This window comes from Andrena cerasifolii, chromosome 4, assembly GCF_050908995.1.
Source record: "Andrena cerasifolii isolate SP2316 chromosome 4, iyAndCera1_principal, whole genome shotgun sequence".
In the NCBI taxonomy this organism is placed as follows: Eukaryota; Metazoa; Arthropoda; class Insecta; order Hymenoptera; family Andrenidae; genus Andrena; species Andrena cerasifolii.
The window spans coordinates 20,477,320-20,487,505 of NC_135121.1; the positions used below are offsets into that span (position 1 = coordinate 20,477,320).

The following is a 10,186-nucleotide window of genomic DNA, read 5'->3' on the forward strand; positions in this document are numbered from 1 at the left end:
AAATTTACAGCCACGTCATTCTTGCACTGGCGATACGTAAAGGAAAAATAACTGCGGAGTAAAATACAAATTCTTGTTTATTAGAATTTTAATGAAATTTGAATTGCAAAAGATTACTTTTCTTTAGACAACAGAAAGCATTCTTTTGTATTTTTTCCACTCTTCAAGGGGTCCATGTTCAGGTAAGTATTTGACATTGCAACCGTCAGGAGCCAGGCGGCCGTCTGTCTTCAACTCTTCGTATTCAGCACGGTCGTACTTGGTGAATCCCCATCTCTTAGATACGTAAATCTTCTGACGACCGGGGAACTTGAATTTCGCACGACGCAACGCTTCGATTACCGCAGCCTTATGACGGTCCGACGAACGTATGCTCATGATAGGTTGCCCAATGTGCACTCTAGCCACGGTGCCTTGTGGTTTACCAAAAGCCCCTCTCATTCCAGTTTGAAGCCTTTCAACATAATAGAGAATTAAGCAGAGTTGTTTGTGATACAGACGTTAGCGATTATAATAAATAAAAATAACATTTAATATTATTCGCGTACCTATCAGCTCCGGCACACGATAACATTTTGTTAATGCGAATGACATGGAACGGATGAAGTCTCATTCGTATATGGAATTGATCTTTTCCAGCGTTCTTCACCATGTACTTATTCGCACAGATGCGTCCAGCTTCAAGAGCCTCGGAACTGAGCTGCTCATATTCGTCTGACACTAAATGCACACACAGTGGAAAGTCTTCCACGGAAGCTTTCTTTTTACCAAGATCGAAGATACGTATCTTTGGGTCAGGCACACCACGACAGAATCTTGATTTTGGGTAAGGTTTGTTCTTGCAATACCGATAGCTATAATAAAACAGAAATGAATCACGTTATAAAGGCGCATGTGCAAGGAGATCCTGTGAATATTTCTAACCTCTTATAGGATTCAGAAATTCTATTTTCAATCTGTTGCAATTTAAGTATGTGAGAATGCACGAAAGAGCAAGAAATTAGTATTTGTCTGATTTATTCGATTAGATGTTTCCTTAAACGCAGAAAACAATGTTTTGTTACATACCATCTAGCTGGACGGCGCCCCATATTGGCTGTTAATAATAAATAACAAATATCAGTTAGATAATGAAATAACACTTGCAAAAGCTTATCTAATAATTTAAAATAATACAGAATAGAGAGATGCCTAATACATTTTGAGATGCCTTTAGATTACGGTGGATAAACGAAAACACTACCTGCTGGCTCCAGACGACGTTAAACGAGAAACAGAAAAGATAGTGGCATGAAATGAATCCTGAGTTGAGATTGTGAAGCCAGTAATAATAACCAGAAAGTTACTAGTTAAGGATACTTTTCAATTGTGGTCCATTGTGGACGATTTTCTGCTGTTGGCTGTTGCGCGATTCAGTAGGGATTTTTAATCCGACGGCGGGTTCTCGTGCGACAAACAGTTTTCGAAAAAAGGCCGAAAAACTAAAAAAAAATCACTTTCCCCCCCAAATTTTGTAAGTTTAAATGCTTCTCGAACAGTTTTTATTTATGAAGAATATGAAGGCGTACAAAAGAAAGGAATTTTTATTTTCGAGGATTATTTTTTATACATTTAAGTCTTCTGAGTTCAGGCATCAGCTACTAGCATTGTAAGGACACGTTCGAAAAACTAGCAAGGAAAACCCTCGAGAAACACAACGCGCTCTACGTATTTATGAGTCCTCTCAATAAACTCTTCCTCGTCCTCCGTTTCAATCTCGCATAAAACCTTCCAGATGTGCTGCTCACTTCGAACCCGCATGCCTACAATAAATCCTTCCGTTACAAAGGGTTTTGAATTACGCTCTCACATCAAACCTTGATATCCCTATGTCCTATAGCTAACTTCATATGAACTGTCTTGGAAATACGAAACAGTATATCGCACTCAAGGAATGTACTTTAAATATTAGCCTTAAAAATATCAGAATGGAGTCAGTAGAATTATCGGAGGAAGTGCCCGTACGCGCGCAATTTACAGTTGATGATTTGGACATTGAAATATTACCACTTATATACGAAATAATTCGGAGGTTCGTTTATTTCAATAGGTTGACAATTAGAGTAATTGTACTCACCAAGTGTACCGTTATGTTGTTTTAAAACGAAATTATCGCGATACATAACCTTTGTTTGCATAATAATATTAAGATACGCCAATAATAAAGGTTTTCTTATACATAAACTGCGTACGCTTTTGTTTCTGAAAGTATCGTGGCTTTGTATTTATAAATATTATTGCTCTTTCTATCAGTTTCTGTTGAAACGCTGTTATGAGAATTTCATTTCGGATTGGCAAGCAACACTACGATCGTTTTCTTACTCTACTATTAATTATTGTCCCCTGCAATAAACCACCGCTTGGAGGAATGCGATAATATGCGTTCCTGTGCATGTATCGTTATGTTAATTTTTATTATCAGTATTGGAACGACTGTGTATAAAAATATTAAAAATAAATGCTAGCATACGTGAGACATATTTCAAATAAATAGTTTAACAAGATAGACTTAGATCCTAAGAATCTTATTACGCAATGAGATTTTACTGTACGTATCAAATTTATTTTTAGCGTTGAAAAAGATCCACATGATACTAGTCAGAAGGCCAAAGAATCTCAGGACACGAGCCATAAAATATTAGAGCTTCAAAAGAAATTAGATTCTGCTAGGGCTCAGGTAAGAGATCGTAATGTAACGGATTTATGAAATCAAGTGGTCATTTATGTATATTTAAATGGAAGAAGCTATTTATGCAATTTGTCCTTTACACTTTACAGATCAAAAGATTACCAGGGATAGAGTACAGTAAGGAAGAGCAATTACAGAAGCTTGAAACCCTCCGCAAACAGCTTCGCCTTAAACGAGAGCTTTTATTGAAGTATCGTAATATGTGCACATTCGAAGTTCCGAAAGTATAAACTTTTAACTGTTTACGCAAAGGCTCCGGTGAATATGCGTTTTTTTCGTGCTCTATTTATATATCTAATGAATAACGAACGGTTGATCAACAAATTAGCAGAATCAAAACCGATGAGACGCGCTGCACAGTTTGTAGTGTATCTATTAGCTCGAACGGGTACATTACATGGTACGGCTCGACCTCTTTCTAATCCCCAAGAATTCGTGAAACAGTTGAGAAATATAGCACAATCGTTTAAGAATGATTTAAAGAAACTAAAAGATGACATTAAGAAAAATCCACCTAAGTAACTTGTGCGAAAATAGCTGTTATTTATTAAATTAATCATTTCACCTGTAGAAAAATCGGTTTTGTAATAACCTCAATACAAATGATAAATGGTAAAAGATTTTATATTTGTATTGCTAGTTGAAAATTCTGTTAATGAATGTGTAAGGAAACCGTGTAATATTAGGAAATATGTAAGCTACTGTACTTTATAACGAATACAATATATTAGACGATTTATGTACACGATACTTATATGAAAATTTTTATTCTCTTATATTTGAAATATAGTATAATATAATAAGTGCATCGCAACACACGAGTCCACACTGTATACTTTATTAGCATCTTACAAAAGTGTGTTCTTACGTTCGACAAATTAAGAATTCTCTTCTGCATTCGGTTTTAATTAAAACAAATTTATAATATCACAAAGAAAGAACATCTGAATATATGTCCATAGAAATATATTATGGAATACTGATAAATCGAATGCACAGGTAGTCGACTAATTTTTTCAAATACATAAACAAATATTTGTACATATTTTTATGCAGATTATATTTACTCCGTATTAGTTTAACATACGTTTGTGCTTATAAAAATAAAACTTTATGAATAAATACGTACATTACGTCATACGTTTCGAAAGATCCGTTCGGTTTTCTTTTTTAATTTCAACAATTTAGTAAAAATTTGAAAGACAATTTGTACTGTAATAGAGTTGAAAGCACGACGTGCATTATGTCGTAATAATTCAGGGGTTCTTTCTATGTTGTAGGAGAAAGATAACACTTTTGAAGAATAGAAATGACCCCGTTCATCAATCAGATAAAACTTCCATCGTTATAAGGGAGAGTTTTATACATACATATCTCTATAAGCAGGGTGTTTTGAAAATCTCGGAAATTAATTAAGATCATGGTATACACAATCTCTTAAGAAATATTGTCTTGCGGAAAGAACTGAAATGAAAAGTTTCTTGAAAAATAATACAGCTCTTATAGTTACTGCTCGAAACTATATCCCTAGTTTACAAAATCTAGAAACGCTCTCTCCAAAAGAAAAAAGACAATTCACAGCTGAATGTAACTGCCTGAAATATTTCGACTTTTATAATTAATTTTGAAGAGTTTTAAAAGAATCTGCGTATGGAGTGCGCATATGTATGTACATGTATACGAGTTTTGTATGTAAACTTTTATACTTTTGTGGGAGGATTTTGTTCCGACAAGGGTTGAATAATACTATTACCAGTATTACGAGATCGTCCACCCCTTCGACCTCTACCTTTCTTATTCTGACTCATGCCAGACTTTTGGAGCAAGTTTTCTTGCTTGGACGCCTGTCCTTCGAACGAGGAACCCATTTCTGTTGCGTCTGTTGACTAATACAATGGAATAAATTTATATTTACCGTTATGCAAATTTCATATATACTTACATTTCGATTGCATAGTTGCATCACAGACGACGAGCCCTGTCGATTTTGCGACTGTTTATTTGGTTTATTGGCCCTGCTCGGCATGACCATAGCGTTGGAATTTGGAATCAGCTTTAAAACGTTGCCCACCGCTTTGGTGCGCCCCTCTCTGAATACCATCCTTTGTCCTGGCTTTATGTACTCGGGATGTTTTATAAATCTGAAGCGAACCAGGGCTTTGTCCCCGGTCCTCAAACAATCTTGCGACATAGAAATTATAGCTGCCGTTTGTCTTATGCTTCCACAGTGCACTGAGAATCGGGTGAAATTTGAGTATCGAGGTAAAGTGGATTAAAAATTCAAGCTCGACGTATAAACTGGACTTGAAGTATTAGGAGAGGAATTACCCATCGCTTGATAACAGGAGCTGATTGTCGTAGGATGGTGCAGTACAAGGATTTCTCCTTCGAATTCCCAACTAGCTAATGGGTTTAACGCCGGCGCGACCATTACCATGCCCTTTCGAATCTGCGATCTTTTAATCTTCTTCAACGCGAAACTAGCCGTCTGGCCGCCCCTTACTTCGCGGACAGGCATTCTCTTTCTGTGTATACTTTTCACCGCGATTGGAATGAAACGACCTAAAGGATCGGGCCCTAATAATAATATGTCGTTCAATTTTATCACACCCTTCAGAGTTGTCCCAGAAACTGCAGTACCAACGCCCTGAAACGATAGGGGAAGCAAGGATTGTGAGAAAAATGTTGCCATTAGACATTAATGATGATTATTACTGTTGAATGAGCTACTTACCGGCACCGAGTACGTATCGTCTATTTGAAACTCTGCAGGCTCGTCGTCGTGACTAGTCATCCTCGTGGTCAATAAATTTAGAAACATTTTAAGAAGATGCAAATTTTCGCCGTTTACATTCGACACTTGGAAAATCGGGCACAGCCTGCGTAAACGCGTTGACGGTTAAAGTGGCTTCGGATTGTAAGTAACGTAATATAAAAGTGGCAACTGACCGTTGCGATACAAAATTAGTAGCGCTAACAACAACATCATCGGGCGTCTTGACGGTAACGGGTACCTTCCTGCAGCCTGGGGACTTCAAGATTCGTATCAACAGTCTTAAATTTTCTTGCAATATGTTCAGCGGACACATATCGATCTTCGTAACTACTACAAACACTGGTACCGATAAAGCCAAAGCCAAGCCTAAGTGTTCCTTCGTCATTCCAACGATTCCAGCGTTCGCTCCAACCATTAGCATACCTAGAACGTATTTAAAGCATTCCTATATTGAAAGGTATATATAACTGGGCATATATAGTTTATAAAATTAATGTTGTCTGACCAAAGTCCGGGGCGTGTCCCGTCATTCCGAAAACAGTTGTTTTCAAATATCTTTCGTGTCCAGCAAGATCAATAAATGTAATGACTTTGGAAGATTTCTCACATATCTTTACCCAATCTAAAGATCCATGCTCCGGCTTATTTACTACGTTACCTAAATACAACATATATTACGTATATCTGATTCTGTAAACTGGAAATGCGATTGTTAATATCCGAGTTGCTCGTAATGTTATCATACCGACACTGTCAAATCCAAGAATATCATTCCCAACTGAACTGGTACGACCTGTTTCAGCTTCGTGTTTATGGCGAAATAATTTCTGACGGGCCAGACCTCTGCCATTGTCCAGCTCTCCGTGTGTTAATACACCTAAAAGTGTCGATTTCCCAGCATCAACGTTGCCAACCACAGCCACCCTGTAATTAATATCTATTACACTGACTTCTTTCCGTCTCGATTGTATCACTTTTAACCTTTCGGTACTCGCGTCTATTTCGGTCTCGCGAGCACTCGCATCGTACACTGAGTGCACGATGACGTATTATTAAATTCTTATGAAATTTGAGGGATGGTTTCACCCCCTAAACATGCAAACAGGCCAAAATAAAAAGACACCTGTTTCTTATTTTTCTGTCCTCTAAAACATATCCAAAAACCAAAGCAATCGGAGGCGGACACCTGGGAAACTTGTGAGTACACGGGCGCGCTCGCCGACAGGATACGCGGCATACTTTCGTTTTAATTCAATCACAGACACTTCCAAACTGAATTTGAATCTGACAAGTAGGTAGCATTATGCAAAAATGTCCGCTGGAAGAATACATAGGGATGTTGTGTAGAATAGATCTCGGTAAAACGATTTTTTCAGCCAAAAACTGACTTCCGTGCACACGCGCGGGTACCGGAAGGTTAAGGGCTACTCTTTTCATAATCTCTGTTATCTAAGATGAAGACCTGATCTCTAGAAAATCCTGTATGTCTAAACGCCTTCGAACTAGATATTGTCCTATAAGGCCTTGATCTACTTTAGTCTGACGTAGTAGCACGCAATCTGCTTCTAACGTAGCGGCGAGTGATTGCAAGGTAGCAACAGATGCTTCGTATTCGTCATCTTTCAAACCGTCCTCCGAACCATCTACAATAATGCATACACGCATACGCATGTTTATACACATTATAGACGTGTACATAAAGAAATACAAAGATACATCAGGTACGAACCTTCGCCAATACCAATATCGAAAATTGTTTCGCTACCCCCGTCCTGAACTCTCTCTTTCAAGCGTCTAAGTAACAATTCGTATTGCTCCTCGGACGGGCTAACTAAGACACTCTGAAATGCATTATAAATTATCGTAAGTTATCATCGCAATATTGTATATTACAATAAAATACAGCGATCCAGAAGCTCACCTTTCCTCTGATACTAGAATAATCTACATTAGCAGTAGGTATATGATCTTTCTCATGCACTTGCTTTATGCTCGGCATTATAACAGATCCAGTTCCCGCCATAGTGTACGTCCACTCGTGCGTTCAAATAGCTTGACAAACTTTCTCTATCTGTAATTTCATGTAACAATTCATACAAAAGTTTATACCGTCTGTAAACACATTAGCGCGATAAACATCTTCCAATATTTGAATCCAAATCGTCTTCTGTAGATCCTTGGTATTAAAGCTTGCATAACTGTCATATAATGATTCCAATACCGTTAGAGGTTAACTTATCAATACAGTATCATCATCGTGCGTTACAGTCATATGAATCTGAAATCATATAAAGCAAGGATAATTTTACTTTAGCTACAGTTAAATAAGAAGAGCATACGAGCAATTTGTCTTCTAACAAGCAATCACCCTATATCTACTTTCGCCGCGTTATCACTTTACCATCTATACTACATTCACGAATAGAGAGAACACAAATAAAGCAACTTCTAGTATCTTCGGCTATTTCTACGACTCGTTGCGTACGAACATTATATATTCACAAGAATGTGACATTTAAAGAATCCATCTATGAGACTGAATAGCAGAATTCTAACTAAATCTCAAGTTCAAGTAAATAAGATATTAATATCTTATAAGAAATTGCATTCTCCAAACAGACTTATAAAATATTCAAGTTTACTAGACACTTGCTTAAGAGCATCTTGTTTATCTTCGACGAAATATGTTGCTGACACACTGCATACCAAGCTATCACATATGCATACCTTCTGTATGCGATAGTAAACTGGCAATATGAAAGCTGATAGCATTTCTTGATTTACATAAGTGTAATAGTATTCGTTTACCTGCCACGATATGCTCGCATTATGCGCTATTCCTCCGCGAAATCACAAACTAATGCTTTACGCGCTTGGAAACGATCGTCGTACTCGCGAAAAAGCTGTCAACGATTGCGTGGATTGCGTGATCTCATTCGGTCCAAGAAGACGATGATCTCGAGCGATTGTTGGTGATGGTGTGCATCAGTGTGCATCGTGTGATACGTGCGCATTAAGGGATCTGAACTATCGACGATGCTTATCGATAATCCAAACGAGATGATACTCTCGATGATCCCGCCGCGATATCGATCCTTTCCACTTTTCAAATTTATTGAATCACAATTTTGAACGTGCTTTTTCAATTATCTACTAGAAACACGCCGAAACATCTATATAATATGCGGTGAACACGAAGAACTCGATTTTTCACGAATCTGCTCGATTTAATAACGATAGTGTTCTTACGCAATGTTGCGAAACGTTACTTATTTTGTCAACACGCCGCAATATGCACAACAGTCGCAACACGATGCAACTTCATGCAGTTGCAAATTTTAAAATCTTTTTCAGGACTTTTAAATGTATGTAGTAATATATTATTATAGGATTTAAAATCCTGACGTTTGTGTCAGAAACTGAAGTACCGACTTCGTGAAGCTTTGTGGCGAAGCCATTGTCAATCTGCGCAACCCTCAGGGTTAAGAAGCCGTCGCCGAACAAAGTTTATGACTTTTCGGCCTTTCCCGACCGGAGTTTTTTACCCTTACAGGACACCGGCAATTATTGAAAGCGAGGACAGAATTTTAAGTGGATTTACGAGACGTGCCGCTGCCCGCTTGACGAAACTTGGCACGCAGATGTGAAAGAAAAAGTTAAGCTATTTACTATTCTTGCCTGGCCTAAGTGTAGTTTTGAAAGCTATTGAATGCAATCCCAGGCTCTCGTATACGCATTCGGAGTTCAGGCATCAGCTACTAATATTGTACGAGCACGTTCGAAAAACTGGCAAGGAAAACTCCTCGAGAAACACAACGCGCTCTACGTGTTTATTAGTCCTGGCGATAAACTCTTCCTCGTCCTCCGTTTGAAATCTCGCTCCTACGTACTCTACATATCGATTACATACAATTTCCCAGCCACGTTCAAGCGACAGCGTAACAAAAGATTATTCGCCACCCAACTGTGTTACCGACCCATAATTTCAAGTCTGAATGTAGTGGCATCTGCTCATGAACAGCGTCCAACTCAGTAACTACTCTGAAATGTGTTAAAATGATGAAAGGTGTGTGCGTGATTTTATACGTGTGACTTGTTTAGATGGAGAGTTTGACATTGAACAACGTGTATCATCGCTGATTCGTTGCCGCGATTTGGAGCAAAAGCGGAAGTAGACTCGAGAAAGAAACTGTAAAAAAGAAAGAAACAAAAATACTGATAGAAAGAGACAGAAATCTGACAGAAAGAGAGAGAGAAGTACTGATAGAAAGAGATAGATATGGTTTAGGTTATGTTATTTTCGGTTTTGCTCCAAAATGGCTGCGGTTATACCGATCATTCCCTCTAATCACTATTTCAAGACTTCACCGGTAACGTTGCACGTGACACGAAAATGGTAAGGGGGCTCGCGAGCCCCCCGAACGTGTGACACAAAATTACGTTGCGTGGTAGGTCTATCCTATACCTGGTCTGTGGTTCGATCTTATTCTGCAATCTTTAAGCGTTTATAGCTCAGAGCAACGTTAACCGATTTTGATGAAATTTTAGGCATGTATATAAATTACTTCAATCTACAAACCGGTTTCTTGAATTTTCATTACAGGCTCATAAAAAAAATTTTAAAACACGACCTTTACTATTTTTTTTGCTATTCCGACCAATTGCATTTCTTCGAAACGACG

At 38.0% G+C, this 10,186-nt stretch overlaps 3 protein-coding genes across 3 annotated transcripts; 1 reads left to right on the plus strand and 2 right to left on the minus strand.

Annotated features, from left to right (window-relative positions):
- Positions 1–59: 59 nt before the first annotated feature.
- Rpl10 (ribosomal protein L10) lies at positions 60–1,371 on the minus strand. The gene is made up of 4 exons (XM_076809541.1): positions 1,244–1,371; positions 1,069–1,096; positions 549–854; positions 60–454 (listed from the first exon to the last, which is right to left on the minus strand). Exons 2-4 carry the CDS (start codon positions 1,089–1,091, stop codon positions 124–126), a joined length of 660 nt encoding a protein of 219 aa, XP_076665656.1. The 5' UTR covers positions 1,092–1,096; positions 1,244–1,371; the 3' UTR covers positions 60–123.
- A 539-nt stretch (positions 1,372–1,910) lies between these two features.
- Positions 1,911–3,201, plus strand: Med9 (mediator complex subunit 9). The gene is made up of 3 exons (XM_076809978.1): positions 1,911–2,071; positions 2,611–2,716; positions 2,818–3,201. Exons 1-3 carry the CDS (start codon positions 1,968–1,970, stop codon positions 2,956–2,958), a joined length of 351 nt encoding a protein of 116 aa, XP_076666093.1. The 5' UTR covers positions 1,911–1,967; the 3' UTR covers positions 2,959–3,201.
- Positions 3,202–3,435: 234 nt separating this feature from the next.
- Positions 3,436–8,501, minus strand: Gtpbp1 (GTP-binding protein 1). Its single transcript, XM_076809960.1, has 11 exons — positions 8,313–8,501; positions 7,426–7,782; positions 7,234–7,345; positions 6,967–7,147; positions 6,250–6,428; positions 6,010–6,162; positions 5,678–5,927; positions 5,463–5,607; positions 5,057–5,375; positions 4,671–4,960; positions 3,436–4,614 (listed from the first exon to the last, which is right to left on the minus strand). Exons 2-11 carry the CDS (start codon positions 7,525–7,527, stop codon positions 4,429–4,431), a joined length of 1,917 nt encoding a protein of 638 aa, XP_076666075.1. The 5' UTR covers positions 7,528–7,782; positions 8,313–8,501; the 3' UTR covers positions 3,436–4,428.
- Between the last annotated feature and the right edge of the window lie 1,685 nt (positions 8,502–10,186).

Bases quoted from the DNA above. Each gene is read 5' to 3' on its own strand.
- Rpl10 (XM_076809541.1), bottom strand. From the start codon at position 1,091: ATGGGGCGCCGTCCAGCTAGATG. The intron at 855-1,068 runs GTATGTAACAAA...GTTTTATTATAG, and splicing joins GGGCGCCGTCCAGCTAGATG to CTATCGGTATTGCAAGAACA. The intron at 455-548 runs GTACGCGAATAA...TTATGTTGAAAG, and splicing joins TCGTGTGCCGGAGCTGATAG to GCTTCAAACTGGAATGAGAG.
- Med9 (XM_076809978.1), top strand. From the start codon at position 1,968: ATGGAGTCAGTAGAATTATCGGAGGAAGTGCCCGTACGCGCGCAATTT. The intron at 2,072-2,610 runs GTTCGTTTATTT...ATTTATTTTTAG, and splicing joins ATATACGAAATAATTCGGAG to CGTTGAAAAAGATCCACATG. The intron at 2,717-2,817 runs GTAAGAGATCGT...TACACTTTACAG, and splicing joins TAGATTCTGCTAGGGCTCAG to ATCAAAAGATTACCAGGGAT.
- Gtpbp1 (XM_076809960.1), bottom strand. From the start codon at position 7,527: ATGGCGGGAACTGGATCTGTTATAATGCCGAGCATAAAGCAAGTGCAT. The intron at 5,376-5,462 runs GTAAGTAGCTCA...CTATCGTTTCAG, and splicing joins ACGATACGTACTCGGTGCCG to GGCGTTGGTACTGCAGTTTC. The intron at 4,615-4,670 runs GTAAGTATATAT...CCATTGTATTAG, and splicing joins TGCAACTATGCAATCGAAAT to TCAACAGACGCAACAGAAAT.